Here is a 20,754-nt window from a genome sequence, read left to right on the forward strand (position 1 = left end):
GCGGATGACGAAAATATTTAAAACCGCCAAAGCGTTTAAGCGTGCCGACACGACGAATTTTACGGTTCGACCTCCAAAGCACAATAATATAATTTATTATTATATTCGGGAAAATTGAATGGCCCCATAATGCGTGTACGTACACCATATAGTTATCATATACTAATCACTCATAATATAATAACATTATAATCTCCGTACCGGGAAAACGACACACACACACACACTCACCACACACACACACACACACACACATGCACTGCACACTACTTCCATAGACATTATGACGCGTACACCATATTAATATTATTATTAGTGCTCGATTTGGTGTTGACGGAGGTCACAGGGCGGATAGAGCTCTTCTAATAGTTTTTATAGTTCTATTATTTGAGAGCCGGTGATCTATGTTTAGGTAGATACTATTATTTTTAAGACAAGCGGGGAGGAGGAGGGGCACTTGTTTTTTTTTATAAAATTCAAATTTTGTTACGCAAAATTGAACTGAATAACATTATAGGTACCTATTAAATTAAATTGATTAATTATACACCGTATTATTTCTATTACTATTATACTGCATAACAGCTATGGAATATATTACTTAATTGTAATTAAAAATACATAAATTAATACCTGTGTACCTACATATTTTAATAAATGAAAATTATTTATGTTAAATAATTATTTCTTTAATTATATTTAAATTACGTTAAAAATATTTGATTTAATCACTCATGAGTAGTAGTTATTGGCGTACTGATAAATGGTTTTTGTTTTTTTTTTGAGGATCGATGCTTGGGGAGTGGGCTTCACCTTCCACTCAAATTTGATCAATATGAATAATATATATATGAATAATATCAAGGGATAGTAATTTTTTTCAAAATGTAAAAGCCTTATTTCATTTTACAACTCAGACACTACACAACTATTCTGTTCAAGCAAATTAAGAAGGAATAATAATCATATGGTTAATAATTTGTTAACATCGTTTTGATATGCCGTTGTAGCTAATACATTTTCCAAGGAACCTAGCCATTTTCTAATAATTTTAATGGACAACAATAATAACATAGAAAAGCACAACCCAAAACCATCTTTGAAAAATGTTGTCTTCCTAAAATATTTTCCACCCCACTCAATCGACCCCATTGTGTCACATGTGCAGGTACTCTGGTAAGTGTCTACTCCCCGAAATATTTATTTTATTTTCTGTAGAAGAAAGGAGACGAACAGAATATGTATTGCGTGGCCATCACTTCACATAACAACAATAAATAATAATAATAATAATAATATAATCAAACGCCTCGTTGGAAAACAAGTGAAAGTTCGCACTATCGTGATTATATAGTTCTGTTATTGAGATTATGCGTCGGAAACGGCTGCGGCAACGGCGATAATAATAACCATTAACCATTTATACACAATAATAATTAATAATATTATTATCTGAGTCGGTTCAGTGGCCATAAAGTCTAAGGAACGGACGTCAGCTTCAATGTTACTCGCGTTTATCGCGATGGCCTCTTTATAATAACATAACAATATTATATTATCATAATAATACGCAGAGCGGGAATATACAAGACCCGTGGCGAGATTTGCGTATGTACAAGACGTAATACAATAATATTATGAAGTATAATAATAATAATAGCGATAATAATCGCAACAGAGCACAAACGAAAACAGATATTATTATAGTCGTGAAGTGGATTTGGTCAGCGTTATGTGCTAATTGGGATAAATCCTAATCGCACGCCGTTTCGCAACTGCTGTGGCTGTAACAAAAGCTGGTTGTGTCAGTAGCGGACGTCCGGTCGTCTCGGGTACCGTGGTTCTGTCACAAATGTATTTTCTATGAACATGGTCAAGTAACTACTCGTGGTTAGGCCGTTTTGAGTCGAGATAGGTTTCTGGTGAAACTTTATACGCAACGACAATCGATGTCAGCATTATCATTGTATGGTAATACCGTCCGTGAAAACAGTCTTGATAGCTTACAAATACCGACCGAAATGATAATTATTATTATATTATGTCCTTCGAAAATGTACGAATCGTATTATAACCGATCCGATCAAGTCTGTCCTACACATGGAAATAAGAAAAAAAGGCGTGGAAGATGCATTTTCTCTTGGGATGATGAATTTCAGGGCCGATGTGTCATGTATTATTTGATATCCAACTGTCGATACCTACCGAAATTGGGTCGAGTGGAGGGGGTTAATGAAGGGAAAACTAGTTGTTTGTTTGAACCAAAATACGTAAGTATGATATTATGCGTATGACTTGCACCACAAAAGGTGATTGAGAATTTGATTTGTAATTTGCACCGAATCTGACCCACCAATCACCATTAATTAATTAGTTGTACCTAAGTAACTTACATTTTTATTATTAGTTACTTCTATAGTAATAATTGTAGTATATTGTAAGTAATTTATTTTTAAACCGAAATTGTCATGTAAATACGATAAATGCTTACACGAAGTAATATTATTATAAGCATATTTAGTATAACGAGCAATGTGGCTCTACCTGGGAAATGTGGTCCTGACATTGTAATACAAACCTCGACTACAAACAAATAATTTATAATATTGACCATTTATTTTATTAAATTATAACGTATTGTGCATATTTTACAGCAATTATAGTAATACAATTTTGTCGTAAGTCCTAACACTCATACGGTTTCCTCTACTTTATTGCCGTCGAATTATAACTATAAATACATACAACATAATGCGTAATGTAAAACTTATGACCCATGTCACCGAAGCTAAAGATCAATTTAAAAAAAAAATAATTATAAAATTTATAATTATATATTATTCATGGAATTTCGATAACAAGTTAACTTATATTACTGTTTTATTTTCATTATAAATTAAATTCGATATAATTGTATAATATAATGTCATGTCATTTTTGAAACGCTCTGTATACAGTAACTTGCATTATTATACTATTTAACATTTAACATTTAACATTTTTATATTTTTCAACAAATACTTTATAATTATGATTTTTTAGTAAAATGTTTTTAAAATATGTGTAATATGTCGAAATGTAACAAAATCAATGATCAATATTATAAATTAATTGTTTGTATTCGCAGTTATACATTGCCCGGTAAAGCACTTATATTTTTTCCTGATAACATATTTTACACATCATAGATATTTTGTATGATAAGAGGAAAACGAAATACGTACGTTGCACACGCGTCTTGTTGTTGCCGTGCCGCCGTCCGTCCCAACTTTCCACGGTTTGCAGTCTCCAATCGAGCACGGTCGAGTCGGCAGGCGATATGGGTCTGGACCGGAGCTGAGTGGTGACTGGCACATAACTGTCGCCGACGAACAACACCTGTGAAACGACGAAAAAGTTTTCGGGTTAATTTAAGCAATTCCCGATAAAAGTAATAATGCGAGGTTAATGCTCTGCAAACTGACACAAGCTTCGATGACAATTAAGATGAAAAAATGCAAAGTGTATTTACGTAATAATAATAACTTAAGACATGTTTAATATTTAAAAAAAAAATACAAAATTTAGTACAGCTATTATTTTTACCAATCTTGCAGCTGTAGAACTGCACTAAAATATTTTGTATTGCGTGTACAGCTTATGAAAAACAGCGTTTTGTTTATTACAGTAAGTTATGACGTAAAATAAATATTTATCTGACTCAGTTCCCAGAATAAAGGTAACAAAAAAAAAAAAAAAAAAAATGGAAAAACGCGTTTGTCAACAATTTTTCAAAGCACCGCGGCCGGGGAGCGTGCACGTGCAATCGCGCCTACCCATCGCCGCAGCCTAGGTGGAGGCCAGCCGAACATCCGCGGCGAATGGGATGATGGTCCATGATGGACTATTATAATATTATTAGGTGTTATTGTTATTGCCACAGATTACAAAATATATCGTGTATTATAGAAATGTACTCGTCACCGTTATACCGGAAACCGGGTTAGGTAATGTACGCGGTGGCGTACAATACGGTAATATAATATCAAACATAATGTTTTATGTGTGTGTGTGTCGTGTTGCATACCCACGCCCACACAGCTGTGGGCCTGTGGGAAGACGACCACCGCCGCGGAATCCGGACATGTTCCATTAACGTCGTTCGCAATTACCCTTTAGGTTTTCTCGGACAGTTCGGTCGTCTAAACACCTAAACGATTACCGCGGACGCCTGTGATAATAATATACTCTCCGTACACGACAATCCGCTAATGGCATAATTTACCGTCATTAAACAATATAATATTATTATTTTATCGCTCCGTATAAAATATACTCGGGCGTGTGTGTGCACGTGATAGCGTGTAGACGCTTGCAAGTCTGTAGTCCGAACGGTTTCTATTTTCGAATTAGCGTTATGTTCGTTTATTATTTTAGTGATTACATGCATATTTTATTAGGGGAAAAAAAGTCATGGCTTATACGAGGGTAGATATACTTTTGTTACTACTCATCATTAATGAGTAAATTATTTGGCGATATTGGAAATAGTAAGTTGTTTGTAGAGCATAGTTTTCTTTCTTTTTAAGTTCAAGAACGTCTCGCAGTGGAGGTAGATGATATTATATAGGTGTCCACGGGTTAAGTTGACCTTACCTGTGTCCATAGACACATTGTAGTGAGTTCAACTTTCCACTCACAGCCAAATAGTTCATTTTCTTAGACATTTTGGCAATATAAAGTTAGTATTTATATCGTTTGAGATCCGTTGTTATTGTGCTTTTCAAACGTGGGTAACTTTTTTTAGTAAGAGCGATATTGACAAACGAAGTTTTCCTCTATTTGTAGTGAAAATGTCACTTCTTATCTACAAACAGCTATAATCGCTTCAGTTCTTTCCCACACAAAACTATTTTTCTAAAAAATGTCGTAATACCACCAAAAATACCAACAATGTAAGAGATGGTAGTGATGGTACTGATATGGGACCCCCTTGTAAGTTTTAATTTCCGTTATCATAAGGGTGGAAGAGGCAGTCTATCAGACGTTCAAGTCACATTGTGACCCGGCTTGCTCTGTGCGTTAGTAAGATCTTTTTTCGGGGGGATATTTATCAATAGTAGACAAAAAAACTATAACTACATATTTAATATGACTCAAATAATTAAGCATTTATAACAAAATGTCAAGTTTCCTTGGTTTTTTTAATATTGGGGCAAAAAGTCCACGGAAAAAAGTATGCTACACTATTACAGTATTTTGACCAAAATTATGTTTTAAGTACATTTAAGAGAGTTAGAAAACAAACAGTGGCAATCGATTGAGCAATGTTTGTCGACGATGTGCTAAAGTCAAATATTCAGATATTCCTAATTTCTCGAAACAAATACTTCAAAAAATAAGAACTTTTATATTTTAGTTGGTAAATGCATTTTTCTAGATTTTTAAATTGTTCAGACTTTCAAAACATTTGAGAGATTATTATATATTATACATATTATTATACTATTATTATTATTATATTTAGTAATTGATTATAGTTTATCATATCAATTGAATCATATTTCACTAGATGTCTTGCATTCATCACAAGTCTCTACTTTGATATGCTGAAAGAGTTCCGATGGTAGTAATTATTTATTTACACTCATTTTATTTTGCACGGAGGTTCCGGAAAAGAGTTCACTTTTAATTGATTATCTCCACTTACAAAACATTTTGAATCTGTGCTCAAATGTAAACTATTTGATTTTTTTTTTAATTTTTCGACGAGTTTCAATAAATGACCTATGTCGAACGCCCTACAAATAATATGATGTGTTGAGTCCTCTTGAAAATGAAGGGGGCCTTAATATATTGTAATTATAACTGCACAATACATCGAGTACGTGATGGCCTGAAACTCGTTATCTAGGTCTCCCGAGAATCAATCGATATAATAACACATAATATGATAAATGTTATAGGTGTTTAATCTATTTAATTTATAACATACAACATAGTAATAGTTACGATTTATTAATAAGTAAGTGAAAAAAACGATATACACGTTTTCGACAGATATGACGACGACGACGACGATGATTGAATTATATTTTTATGACGTGCGAGTGGAAAAAAAATTACAAGCAAGAAACGTTAAACGAAAAAAAAAAATGAAAACCGCGAGGCTCACGTACTCCCGGGACGTAAGAAACGCACTTAACACGCGCGGTTAACGAATTAATTTATCAAGGTTAGTTTGGAGGCGGTTACCGACATAACTGTAACGTTTTAAGTGTGTCAAAATATGTGATACCCACTGAGAAAAGGAGAAGAAAAAAAAATAGTATACCCGTAATAAAGTGTCCATTTTTATACCCTGATACCTTCCCCCTCCCCCGGTCTCGTTCTTATCTCATCCGAACCGTGACAAATTATTTTTTTTAATGCCGCGGAAAAACGAGGAAGAAATATATATGCTTAGATTTAATTTGTCGCGGGAAAAAAAATTAAAACTCGCGATGATGTTTGTAAATATTTTTATAAATATTGTGTTAATATCACACGCCGTGTCTTCTTCATTATAATAATACTACATTACGTCCTAATTAGCATATTGTGTCCACTGACCAGTGACCTCCACAAACGGGTACAATCGATTCCCAGATCGACTTACCATCAATGTGGGTGTAATATATAGTTACTACACAATTCTTGTTTGTGTTTTATCGAAATTTTGGAATTTTAAATTTACCTATGCATATATTAAATAGATACCGATTGCATTTGAAAACGATTAGACACTTCTTTTTAATTTGTCAGTCAACCACGATGACTTATATTTTTTCCATCTAGAAGACCAGGGGTGGCTACTAACCTTAATTTTGGGAGCCGAAAATTCATATAGCTGATTCGATGCGAGCCACATTGTAAAGCGATGTTTATAAAATGTAAGAGTTATTTGTGGACGAGTCGGCAAAGAAAGAAAACTATACTCAACAAACAACTATTTTCAATATTTACTGATTAATTATGCGTAGCAAAAAAAAATAAAAAAATAAATGTATGATTGAATGGAATGAAAAAAAAATGAATATTACCTAATATGATATAATTTATTGGGACATATCTATTGACTGTGCATAGAAGACAATTATTTACAAGACTTAAACCTTTTTTTAAAAACAAATTTCAAAATTGAATAAAAATCTTCAACATTTACAACCGTATAGTGATATACACAATATCAATAAATTATACATTTTATTGTTACAATTATGTCAATTATCTCTCAATGATTGTTGTCTGTAGCACGTTGTGGTGACGATTAAATCATGTCGAATAAGGATGCTGGGAAAGTATGCACACCAAATTCTAGATAGTTTTGCACCATGTAACTGGTATTTGGTAAATGTAATAGGTATATACCTATAATATTATTGTAATTGTATTTTTCAAACGATAAAGACCGGCACCTTTGCTGTCCACATTCGAAGCCCGGACGAACCTTCGCAAAAACGAAACCAACACTTAAGTATATAACATCGAACATATTCGGATTAATAGCGTACCTATCTGTGTCCTGCTGCAGTGAAATTATCTTTAAAAAACTGCAGTAGAGATCAATATTAATATTATCGAAAACGATTGAGTACAGCCGAGCGTTTGTGTCGAGAGCTAAGCATTTCGTACATTTTTTAGATTTTTTATTTTTGACAGAAGACTTCCTCTTTATTATACTTGCGGCGGATGCCGTTCAAACTACGACCCGCAATGATATTGAAAAGAATAAAATGATAATAAATAGGTTATAAATTTATAATAATACTACAATAGATGATGTACGAGTATGTTTAAGTTCGCTACGGTGTTTAGCACGTTTATATTTTCGGTGCTGAACGTGACATTTTATCGACGGCGGGATTCTATAGTTCATATACGATATATATATTATATTATATAGATAGGTACCTAATTGGGACGTGAAAAAAAACCTACTTAGATGTTTTTTTACCTTCCCAATTGGACGACCTGGTCGTGTGATTTTTTTCTCTCGTTTCGTTTGCAGTCAATATATAAATACCATTGGCATCCGTACAGTGTATAATGATTTATACGGTGGCGATGTACACAGTGATTCACGAAACATGCTCCACCCCAATTATTCCATTTAATAATGCAGTTGTTATTAAAGATCTCTTTTTTGCAATTTTTAAAGACCATTGGTCCATGTTTTAAAATTTTTGAAATTTTTCGTACTCCTCAAGGATGAGTATCCTGCAGAGTTGAAGAAAACCTTGGTTTTTCAAATGATGTCACCACTTTTCTACTGTAAATTATTTAGATGATCATTTTTCTGAAATGTTGACTTATCAAAATCTAAATTCGAAAGAGTAATCTTTAAATTTTTCAACTATATGTGTGCTATCTTTGGGGGCTATGGTGATTTGAAAATTGTAGCCATTGATATTAGTCCATCAACATTTATGATTTTTAAAAATAGTCCATGAATAATAAAGATCTAAAATTAAATATTTATTTTTTATTTTGTAAAACCATTTTTAAGGATTACTACCTACACATGCATATCTAACCTACCTATGAATTAGGTAAACATAAAAATGTTGAAAAAAATTGACTTACAAATTATTTACAGTTTAAAAAAAATTTTCTCGTTTTAAAAACAGAATTTTTCATCACCACACTCCTTTAGTATAGTGTGAAGAATCTTAAGAATTGGAGAATAAGTTTTTTGAGTAGGTATCTATGTTTAAAAATTCCAAAAATCTTAATTTGATTGACTGCATTGATGAAAAAAAAGATGAGTGCCCTTATATACTGTTCTGGAGTTAACTGGACTCGGCGTTTCATAGTACATTATGGTCAGGCCTACCCGATACTATATAATGTTATCTTATATAACACGCTGAACGATTGACATTCCAATTTCCTGTTGTTGTTTTTTCCCTGCTCGGTCTATCAAGCGACAACGATCGAACTCTGTGAAGTTTTTTTTTTTGGATTTTCATAATACAATATAAGGAAACGAAACATAATATCGTCGGGAACGTTTTCGATTTCACGTCGTCAGACAATATTTGTCGGTTCGGCGGCGGAGACATCATTTAAACGACATCGAATCAAGTCGCCGACGAAAGTCGTAAAAAATAACAAGCTGGCGTATAATACTTTTGCCGGGGATTCTAAACGATATTGTTATCTAGACAGAACTATACATAGCTCGCTCACACATTTCATTTTCACAGCTCCGATCGATATCATATATTATATAACATTATACTCGCGTGCGCCTTTATCGGCGTAACTGTGTGTATGCGGTATTATTTCGATTTTCGAATAAACAAGCCAAACAAATAATAGAAATATACTAATAAGTAATAAACGAGCACAACACAGCGTGTAGTGTGCAATATTATTACAACACGTACGTAAACACAACGATTGTGCTTCAAAATCGTAGACTGTATATTATATTTCAAACCATCAAAGTGCAAGTAAGTGTAAGTAACTTACTAGATATTTACCAATCCGATGATTCGAACCAATCTAAATAATCGGCTATCGCATATTATTAATATGGTATATTGCAGAAATAGTGGTTGTGTGTTATAAAATTTTATTATTATCAGTGGATAATTATTGCATAGGTACCCACTGCAATTTGAACGCTTTCTGACGCTTGCATTTCGGATGCACAGGAGATGCACATTTCAGTCTAGTGCAGTGTGCATGACAAATAATAATCAAGTCTGGGTATGAAGAGTTAAAAAGTTAAAGTAAAGTTAATTTTAACTTTTTTAACTTAACTTTTTAAAATTAAATTATTATTAACCTCTTTTTAACTTGACTGATATTTATTTATTGAATATTTCAATATTTTATATTGACTTAACTTAATTCAGTTAAAAATTATCATTAACTTGCCAAGGCTTGATAATAATACCTTATGGGTAAGTAGGTAGGTAATGCTCAACAATGAAATGACATATTATTATGATCATACATTGATGTGGTATACCGTTATCGATTCCGAAAGCAGAAAATAAGACGCAAAAGCACAAGTGAAATTATTGAGAAAAGCTCTAGAACAATTTAATATAGGCACATAATTCGGCTAAATTCACAGGGTCGACTTGCACACTTCCATTCGAGCTAGTGGCCGTGCCTCGACCGCAGTGAGTGCAACACCGACGTTGTACACACTAAAGTGCAATATATTATTATTATGTCGTGAAATCGTGATGTTCATGATAATGACGTATAATATTATACATCAGGTCCATATATTTTACGCGAACTTCCATCGAATGGCGTACGTGTTTTGAAACCGAAACTCGCGTTTACACACACCACTTTGTGAAATATGTTTTAAATAAAAAAAAAAACAATAATACCCTTGTGCGTACAAAAACAATAATGTCGAATTCGACGTAATGTGGAGACGTGTATCACTTATGTCACTTTATTTATTTATTTAACCTATTTTGATAGTGTTATAAATTATAATAATATATCGTAGTAATCGTATGCATTGGTTGAAAATTATGCGCATATTATAAGTGCACTTGGCAGCTATAGGCTAATGTGGTCATTATGTAGGTACTGTTAAAAAGCTTATTTGTTTTGAATGTTTTGTTTCAGCTAGTCAGTTAAAGTAGAGCCACTGTAAGTCTGTTACAATTTAGTGTTTTCCAAATAATTTGAAATATAATACGTTAAGTTAAAATCATGTTTAGATATAATATCCATTACTGTAAACTACACTAATTGTATTAATTAACTATATTAATTTTAATTGCGCAGTAAACAATTATATAAAAATAAAAATATATTATATTTCTTTATTTAACAATATTTTTGTTGACACAAACATGTTATTGCCTATACAGCTACTATACGGTTAGTGAACAATACGATAAATAACATTTAGTATGCATTTTAAACAAAATGTTTGGTTTTTAAAATAATTAAAGCAACACTAACACTATAATATCATGTATGGCCCACTACCGGTTACTACGCGGGTGGAAATCAAAAAAAAAAATGATTAAAGTATTTTTAACTCAGATGAGTACAAATATTTATGTCCATATTATAACTTTAAACCTTCAGAATTTTTTTTTTTTATAAAAATAACTTTATTTTGAATATTACAATCTATACAGGGGTGTACAATAAGTAATAATTATGGTGAGAGAAAGAAAAACTATGAACTAATGATTTAAATGATTAACAAGGTAGGAAATCCCTCATTAGGGACACCTAGGTCCTTCAGAATTAAATATAATATTGTGAGATGTTCGTCTACTATAAACTCATAACTTATAACATATTATTTTTGACGATGGCTCAACTTGACTAACTATTTTTTATTCATTGACTTGCACTGCACCTTTGCAGGTTATGAATTATTAGTTAATAATGTCATCATTGTATACAATCCTCAAGGCAATAATTATATTTTAATTATTATTGAATGGTTTCTATGTAAACATACCAATGTATGTTATATAGAATCATAATAAAGCAGCGGAAGACCGTACTCTTTATTATATACAAAAGTGTACAAGTCACGTTTTTTCGAAATTATTAGAAAGCTGAATATTCTTAGAAACTTAGAACAAAGAAAAAAGTTTTTTTTTCAAAATCTAAACTGTTTGAATTGTATATAATGTATAATATTATATAGTCTGTATTTTGTTTGTTAGGATACCTTCTGTAGGAACGACGTAACCTGCAGCCTCAGTACTTTTTTACTCAGATAAAAATTGTATTTTACTCTATAATATTGAATTGTAATTTTTTTTATTCCCGTCCTATAAATCTGAAATGTTTACCGAGAATTCGGGTTGAATCAAATTTTGACTGTAGTTAAAATACGAGTCATCGATCATAGACACGATCGCTTTGAAGTTCTGAGTAAAGTCGTCTTCACAATATTGTGACACGATCACACATAACTACGTCATAGTATTGAATAAAAATTATTTCCGCAACTCGCCAACGAGAGGAATATTCGATGCACGTAAAATAAACTTGTCCGTCCCGAATATTCATAGACATAATACATCTGTAATCGGTAGGTTCGTCGGTATGATAAAGCAATTTATTTTAATATAGCAAACCGGAAGTGTACTATTAATTATTATACCTAATACTATAATAGAAGAGTTACTTTATTGTGTAGCAAAAACGTTATTCGATGAATCAATAACCACGAGGACTTAACACCATTTTTACCGTCACCGATGACGATAATAATAATTATAGACCACATTATTACATTAATAGATGCCTGCAATTCTATATACTAATTGATGTTCTAGTTTCTTATAACTTTGCATTCGATACAAAAACGTTGTAATATTTAGGTAAAAAACCGAACAAGGTAACTTCAACTGCAACCGCTGCAAGAGTTCTATCCACTCGTCAAATATGACCACTGTCGTACGCGAGCGTAACAGCCTGAGAACCAATATCCAGTTTTCTGAACGAATTTTATTGAACCCTTATTCACCATTATTTTAAACAAACTCTCGAAAAATCCCTATATTTGGTCTTAATAACTACAGAGCATCTAACCTCACATTTTACGAACCAGCTCGTTAAAAAATGCTGTCATTATCATTGTTTCAGTTTTGTAATGCAACCCAATGAAACTTTCGCAATGTAATTGGCTAACTATTTATAGTTTTATCTAATTATTTTATCCGTTGAATTTAATAGTTTTATACTGAAAGCTAAGGAAAATAATTTAAAAAAAATACATATTTACAGAGGCGTTTTTGTTGTTGATATATATTATTTTCACCGGAACTAACAAAATATTATGCACATCCGCCGCGGTAAGAGTTTTCCGTTATTGGGTTTTAGTATATATTATTATTATAAATACATTTATCTGACTTAACACATTATATAACATTATTAACGTGCTTCGGGGGTTTTTTATTCCAAAAAACCACTATTATAGGTATCTCGTTCATTCGGCGTGAGAGACGCTGACTTAACATTTTGACGGTTGATCGAACAACTGCAGCGGCATCATTTCCAAACATCACACGTCAGACGTATTTTATTGTCCATATTACGGATACATAATAATAATAATAATAACATAGGTACCTGATAAACAGTGAAAAAAAATCGTAAACAGCCAACAGTATTCCGCGGCAACTATACAGCCTACTGCAGTGATAAAATATTCTCGAAAACGTGGGAGAATATTATTATTATTTTTTTTTATTGCATAATTATTTTTGTCCCTGACTAAAATTAAGTTAAATATTTTGTTTTTAAAATTGGAAATTGGAATTTCAATGTTTCCTATTCAATCCAAAATACACAATGTTATTGTAAGACTAACATAGGAAACAGATTATTATTGAAAACAGTCAGTCGATTTCGAAAATATTTAAAATACAGTTTAAAATAAATGTTGAAACTGCCATCTAAAAACAATGGCTAGTTTACGACAAGAAGAGAAGAAAATTCTGAATCTTCTGAAAATATAGCTGCAGTACCAAACCCAGTGCCAAGCAATATCTATAAACTCTTCACAATTCTTTTCGGAAACACACATTCTTATCTACCAAATTTAATGTAAAAATGAAAATCAACGAGATACAGAAACTCTTAATCATTAGGTACGTACTATGTAAATTATACTTTTATAATTAAATTATCTTCTATACATTCAATTATATTGTACTACATTCAATAAAATGTTATTATCAATAGCTATATCTACATAATATCTTGTTGACCCAGTGTAAGAATTGTAATTATATAATGTAAAGTTATGTCCAATGGGGCCAATAATGCCTGGGACTAATTATAATAAAAAATGTAATCAACAATTATAAAAAAATAATAGTAAAAATTGCCATATTTTAACTTTTTTAGATTTCAAACGGTTTTTTTCGTTTCCTGAAAGTAGGTAAGTATAGTGTTTTTGACTTAATTTTTCTTTTTATCAGCGGCGCACCGTTCAATTATAATATTATAATAGGTATATAAATAAGAGTATCATCGATAGTTGGCATCATCTTTCATCAATGAGTTTTGAGTTTTTTCCCGACATCATTTTTTATTCACACATCACATATTATAATAATAATATGCTAATTGTGTCAATTTCAAAGAGATTATAATATATACGGCTCATAAAAAAAATCAATAATAATTCGTTTGAAGACCGTACCATTTGTGTGCGTCTTGTTTCGTATAGGTGCCCAACTATACATATAGACAATAGAAATCGCGTAAACGAACTGTCAATCGATTTTCCATCTCGGTCAATGCGCCTATCGGTATAAAATAGAATAGTGGAAAAAAACACAATATTTCACGAGTTCGTCAAAAAAAAAAATCATCAGATCATAATATGTAGGTATTTGCTGTGTGGCTGAACTTACGACGGGACAGCAAGATTTGGGCCACTGTGTGCGTTATCGCATTGTTTTGATGATGGCGTTAGGTCAGGTTATTACTCGACCGAATTGATCAGTTTCCATGCCGATAAACGATGAAAAAAAAGACACAATATTGAAGGACCATTCGACTAATAATAATAATTATTATTATTATATGATGTATACTGTGGCTTATCGTGCTGACGTTCGATTATATACACTACATATTACATACCAAGCTAGACTTGAAAACAGAGGACAATTTAATAAATAGCATATAAAAGTATATTTTAGAGCAGCTTTATACCGATAGAGCTTTCGAGCACCACATTTTTTTACGTGTTTATGATTTTCATCTCGACCGACCGTTTTATTATCTCCATCATTGACGGCTGAGTATAAAATATTATATTATTATGAGGAGTGCGACGATATTATTTTATTACATATATACATTTTTTTATTCGCGTCGCAGCCCAAGCATCCTCTTGAAGATGTTTTTTTTTTTTGTCACGTGTGTCTACATTATAATACAATATAAAAACAAATTTGTCCTATTCGTTTAGACCTTACAATAATATAACATGACGTGTCGGGCTGTATCGCTCTTTTCACTACACCGTACCTTGTGTAAAACGATATCAATTACTCGACGTTCTGACTTTGAAATGCATGACTCGTGAAATGCATCTCAGTTGTACTCGATTTAAATATTATACGATTTATCCGAAACTTTTTGTCATTAAACTTTTGGGGGAGAGTCTGAAATCGGCTAAAACAAAACCGTCTTCAAGAGGCGCGTCGACGATGTTTATTTTATAACATTATTTTTTCGAACGATTTTCGGATAATATCGCATAAATGATTCTTATTATTATTCGGTAGTATAACCGTCTTTCGAGATTCAAAAGGTGAGTTCAGCGAGACTCGATAGATTTCGTATTGCATTTTATATTATTTTTTTCATGACAATCGGAAGTCGGAACTGCGCACTACATGTAATATTATGATCACAGTAGTTATTTATTATTCTTTTAATACGGCTTAATCGTTATATCACCCTTGGACTTTGAATGGCCGTATGAATTATGCATATTTGCAGCCACCTATTCGGCAAAGGGAAAAATATACGTTTTAACTATATATATATTATAAGTCGGAAAAAGTTGTACGTGGTTTTGGAACATTTTTTTATTCTCTTTGATAATTTTGAGAACCTAAAATATATTAACATTATTATGACGTGTGAGAAATATTATTTTTCAGACATTTAAAACATTATAAGACATTCTGGTGATTAAAATATATTATATGATATAAAGTCATCGGGAGTCTTAAAACGTACAAAATACGTATACCAAATCGAATTTTAGTTTAGAAGAATCCATTTGTTTTCAGTTTTAAAATTATACTGAATTGGCTTATTGTCAAATTTAAAGTTTATTAGGTGATCGTTTTCAATCAATTAATTTCATTACTTATGATTATTCACGTGTTAAAAGATAATATATTGACGATGAGTTACATTTACTGTGAACTTCAACCATGGAGAACTTTCGTGGATAATTATTGTCCAACATGAAATACTTTAAGCTTTCCTAGACTGATTAAAATTATTACATTACTGTCAGTCCTTGAACATAAAGTTTAAGTTATTGAAAGTTATTGAGAGTAGCAAAAATATTTTGTTCTTAATTACTATTGTTTTAATTAATTTTTTACTGCAAATTACTATATAATTTGCGTGCTATCATAACCCCATATAATGTGAAATGTTTACACCTAGGTGCAAATCGTAGTTATTCGCCTTAATGTCCTATCGTTTTTAATGTTCATCAGTTTTCTGCAGACATAGATCAAATAGCGAAGCCAAAGCGTGTAGATAACACCGAGATGATTACAATGCACATATTTAATATATATATATATATATATATATAAATACATTTGAGTTCAACAATCTGATGGGTGGTAATAATATTATTATACAGAAAATATAGTAAATATCAGCTACAACATTAATAATTATTACTATAGTTGCTGTCGTCGCTGTTGTTGTTATTAGTGTTATAATAACATGTAAGTGTCCGGTGAAAAAAAAAGCACTTGCAATTGGATTCGGGACAGAAAATGTATGAAAAAAAATTAATATAACTAGCGGCGATTGAGATTTGAGAGGAAGATGATTATTGAATTGCCCATTGTGTGTTGTAAACTTTTAGATGTGATGATGATGTTAAAACATTGTACCGTAACAATATGAAACGGTATTAACGGTAATTTTATAATATTTTAGTGGTAATAGTGGTAATACATTCCGTATAGACTGCGATCAAGCTTTAGGCGAACGTGTAATAAGACTTGTTATTAAGTATATTGTGTTAAATTAACTTGCACAATGATCCATGGAAAAAAGGTGTTTCGAATTAGGCGTCAATTTCTTAAACTTTTAGGTGTAAATTTATCTAAATATTAGTTTCTTGTAAGAACGAAATATTGTGTTTCATTGAATGTAATGACATATGCATGATTCATTGTGCAATCGGAAAAAAGCTGCACTGTAGGTACGTGACATCTGACAATTGCCTATCAAATACATCTTAAAAAGTCGAGCTTCCAACCCTCGTATTATGAAAGAGGAGCTTTGTATGTTAATGTCAAGTGGAGGTGGGTTGAATTTGCCCCCGTGGCTTATTTTTAACTTTGATTTTTGCAGCACTCCTGGACCCCTATCGCTGCGACTGAGTCTTATGCATGGTTGCATACGCCCACGATTATGAGAACGATCATTTGAATTTACAAACTATCTACCTGTGTATTGCCTTTCTATATTATATCATGATATCAATCGCAGGGTTGAAGTTTGCCCACTCATTTTCATAAACGTTTTAAAATGGTGGATCTTAGACCAAGTGCCCAGTACAACTAATACTAATAAATTATAGAATTATTCATATATTCCGTAACGCATGGCATAATTTTTATGTGCAACCCCAGTTGCGCATGAATGTTATGCTGTACATTAACAATTTTGTTTTAATATTTACTAATGCTGTCTGTTTGTTGTCGAAACAACTATTAGCACGTTATTAAAATTCTCCCGAGTTGTTATAATACAATGGACGACCTTTTTGCCACCCATTTTCCGAGAACCTTGTCACAATGGTTTATAATATTTACACAGTGTACGTTGTTATATATGTATAATACATCTGCTGTGTAGGGCAACAATTATCAGTGCGTTGTTGTAAATAATAAATACGAGGGATTCGTGTTGTTGTTCAAAAAGAAAATTTCCCTGCAGGGTGAAAGGTTCTTTAAAACGGGATTACCGTCTACCTAATATAGGTGCTTTAGTGAACCGAACACGAATGAGCGATTAAAACAATATGACTTGAGTATATTATTATTAGTCACTATCATTATTTGTATATTGGGTACAAAATAGCTATGTAGGTAGTAATAATAGTAATAAAAATATTACCTTTATTATATGACATCGACTTATGACTATGGGGAAAAAATATAAGTACCTACCCAAGTATAAAGGACCGAACACACTCTGAGCTTAGTCATTACAAAGTAGCTCCAAAATATATTAACTTATTGATAAGCAAAGTGCACACGCTATAATAAATTATATTTTATGACAAGTTGAAGTTTAAACTATATAATAGTATCATCTTAATAATTAATTATCTTACTTTAAGCTATTAAATTATTAGGTAGATATAATATAATAGGTTCGTTTGCGATATATATATATATAATTATCTCACTCTGTTTTAACCTGTACTACTGTCCTCTAAAATCAATGCGAAATACTATCACCCAACACAGAGAGAATTCTTCTGGAATTCCTCAAAGAGACAAACCTATTTCAGAAAATATATCGAGAACACATAAAATTATATCACATGTATTTTCAATAAGGACGCTAAAACTTAATGTGTCATTTTAAGATATTTTGGATATAATGGTATTAGTAATGTATTTTAGAAATTATAAAATGTAATGTGTTTCTTCAGAAACGCCAATAACCCTGGTAGTTGAGGCGTATTTTTAAATGAAATAACAATTTATTCGTTGCTTTTTTGTCACATCCCAAAAATATTCAACAACAGCATATCAGGATATACATGGAAATGAAGCTACACTCAAATAATTAATATCAGACGGACTAATAAAAAAAAAAGGAACCAAAAATTTAAATTCATTAAATTAAATGTATAAATAAATATATTTTTAAGCAAACCGTTGAAAGTCCCATTGATAATATATACGACATTTTGAGAAGTTACAAATAACAACTGTATTATAGAAATTAGGTAGGTATCTATATATCCAGTCATGATAGATATATAAATCTGGTACATAATATTATACTACACATAATTTATCGAATGTACCACATATACCACGTACACCTAATGGCTATGGCAGAGTCCAGAGTATAATAATTTTATTTTACCGTTCGTCGGCTGGTGGAAAAAAACACAAATCGATGTAATTAAAGCTTACAGTAAATTACAATAACGAAAAAATGAAGCCCTTATAATATTATTATTATTCAAGTGGTCGTAAACATTTAACTGTCTAAAGGTATATAATGTACCATTATTATGATATTATCGTACATATCGTGGTGTATGATTACCATTATACCTATACTATTATACCTATGTTTTCGATTTGATTTTCGCCCCCTCAGCAACCCGAGAACGATTATGTCTTTATTAACCATAAACTAAAATTCAGCAGCTCCCGGGTCCGTCCCTCGTATGTATAAAATTAATTACCTACACCGGTGGTAGGTACGCATGTATATTATAAATTAATGGCTGGTCGAGTGAACAAAGTACAATCTGATGTGGAAATATAATAATATTATTTATAATAAAGAAAATGTGTTTTTGTTTGATGTTTGCGATAATTTGCTACAAGCTCTTTCCTATATTTTGGGTACGAAAAAAATGTTCAAAATATTATATGATATGAAAAAAAATCAAGTATAGTATTACCTATAGCTGTAAAAATTAAATAGAAATACAAAAAAGTTGTTATGACCTACTTTGTTATAAATTATTTCCACTATAAATACAATAATAGGATTGCGGTATTTTATATATACCTATAATAGATAATAATATTTTTATAGTAATGCTGTCGCAGTAATAATCTTATGAGCTTAGTCCTCCAACCGAAAATTTGTTAGAGTAATTCGCCTAAATCTTTTGCCCTGAAAATCGTTGTCCAGCCATCATTTCAAACAATTTTTTCGCAGGATCATATTAAGCCCAGGTATTTTTATATTTGATTTTATTATTATTCTATATTACACAGCACAATTACACACATCAATTCAAAAAACTCATGCCATTTCAGGGAAATTTTATTTTGCGACTCCAGCGAAATCAATTATTTTCAAGCCAGCGATGCCAAACTAAACCATGTGCTACCGCATAATAATATGGCAGACAATTTTTTTGAGGTTGGGACTTCCGGTTTTGGGCACAAAATGTGATAAGCAAATTTTGATCAATAATTATAATAGTTACGATACAAAGCTACAGATTTGAATTTTTGTTGCAGGTGCAGTTAATTTAAGTGCATTAAATGTACACTTACGGAATTGTGTTCGCTACCGTCGTGAGACAGAGCTTCCCTGGTATCGTTGAGCACAAACACGTTCTCCCTGCCGACGTCGTCCACACCTTCTTCGCCGTTCGGATAGAGCTCCGTGGGTCCGGCACCGCTGCCCACCACCACTCCTCCTTCGGTGGTGATCGACTCTTGGCACAGCACCCTCATCTGTAATGGTACAAAAATAATTATTAATAAGCAATTTGGATATTTTTGGTCCAGTTGCTGTTAAAAAAAAAAAGTTATGCATAACGAGTGAATAATTGCTGCAGTGTTTGGTTTTCCAGAGATAAAATTTTGTTCACTCCCACCCCTTTCACGATCAAATTATCCACATAGTTATTACTATCACGCTTATAGGTATACAAAAACCGAAAGCCCGTTCGGACGGAGACGGTGAAGATAGAGAGAGATCGAAACTGCAGAGTGACGATAGTGTGATAGTGATGGTAGCGACCGAAAATCGTGTTAATCCTCCGGATGACTTGTCGCGATGACGAGAAAAGGACTTTGGCCCCGCCGCCGACATGGGTCGTTATATTATTACTATCAATGTGTATATATAATATGTGCGGCTTTGAAACATATTAATTTGATTGGACAAGCTATATATATCGTGACTCTTAAACACCGAGGTCTCGGCAGGCCGGAAGAGATGATCCGACACGATCAACGAACCGGTGCAACTATAGTATTGTATGCAGTCGCTTTCTGC

General features: G+C 32.1%; 1 protein-coding gene across 1 annotated transcript in view; it reads right to left on the reverse strand.

Moving 5' to 3' along the window:
- The window catches only part of LOC111041543, an 82,103-nt gene that overhangs the window by 16,159 nt on the left and 45,190 nt on the right, over positions 1-20,754 (reverse strand). Inside the window, exons 3-4 of the mRNA XM_022325837.1 lie at positions 20,025-20,207; positions 3,225-3,378 (exon numbers count right to left, since the gene is read on the reverse strand). Of these exons, the coding sequence (XP_022181529.1) occupies positions 3,225-3,378; positions 20,025-20,207 (337 nt within the window). The remainder of the gene's footprint in view (positions 1-3,224; positions 3,379-20,024; positions 20,208-20,754) is intronic.

Source organism: Myzus persicae, unplaced genomic scaffold (assembly GCF_001856785.1).
Source record: "Myzus persicae strain clone G006 unplaced genomic scaffold, MPER_G0061.0, whole genome shotgun sequence".
Taxonomy (NCBI): domain Eukaryota; kingdom Metazoa; phylum Arthropoda; class Insecta; order Hemiptera; family Aphididae; genus Myzus; species Myzus persicae.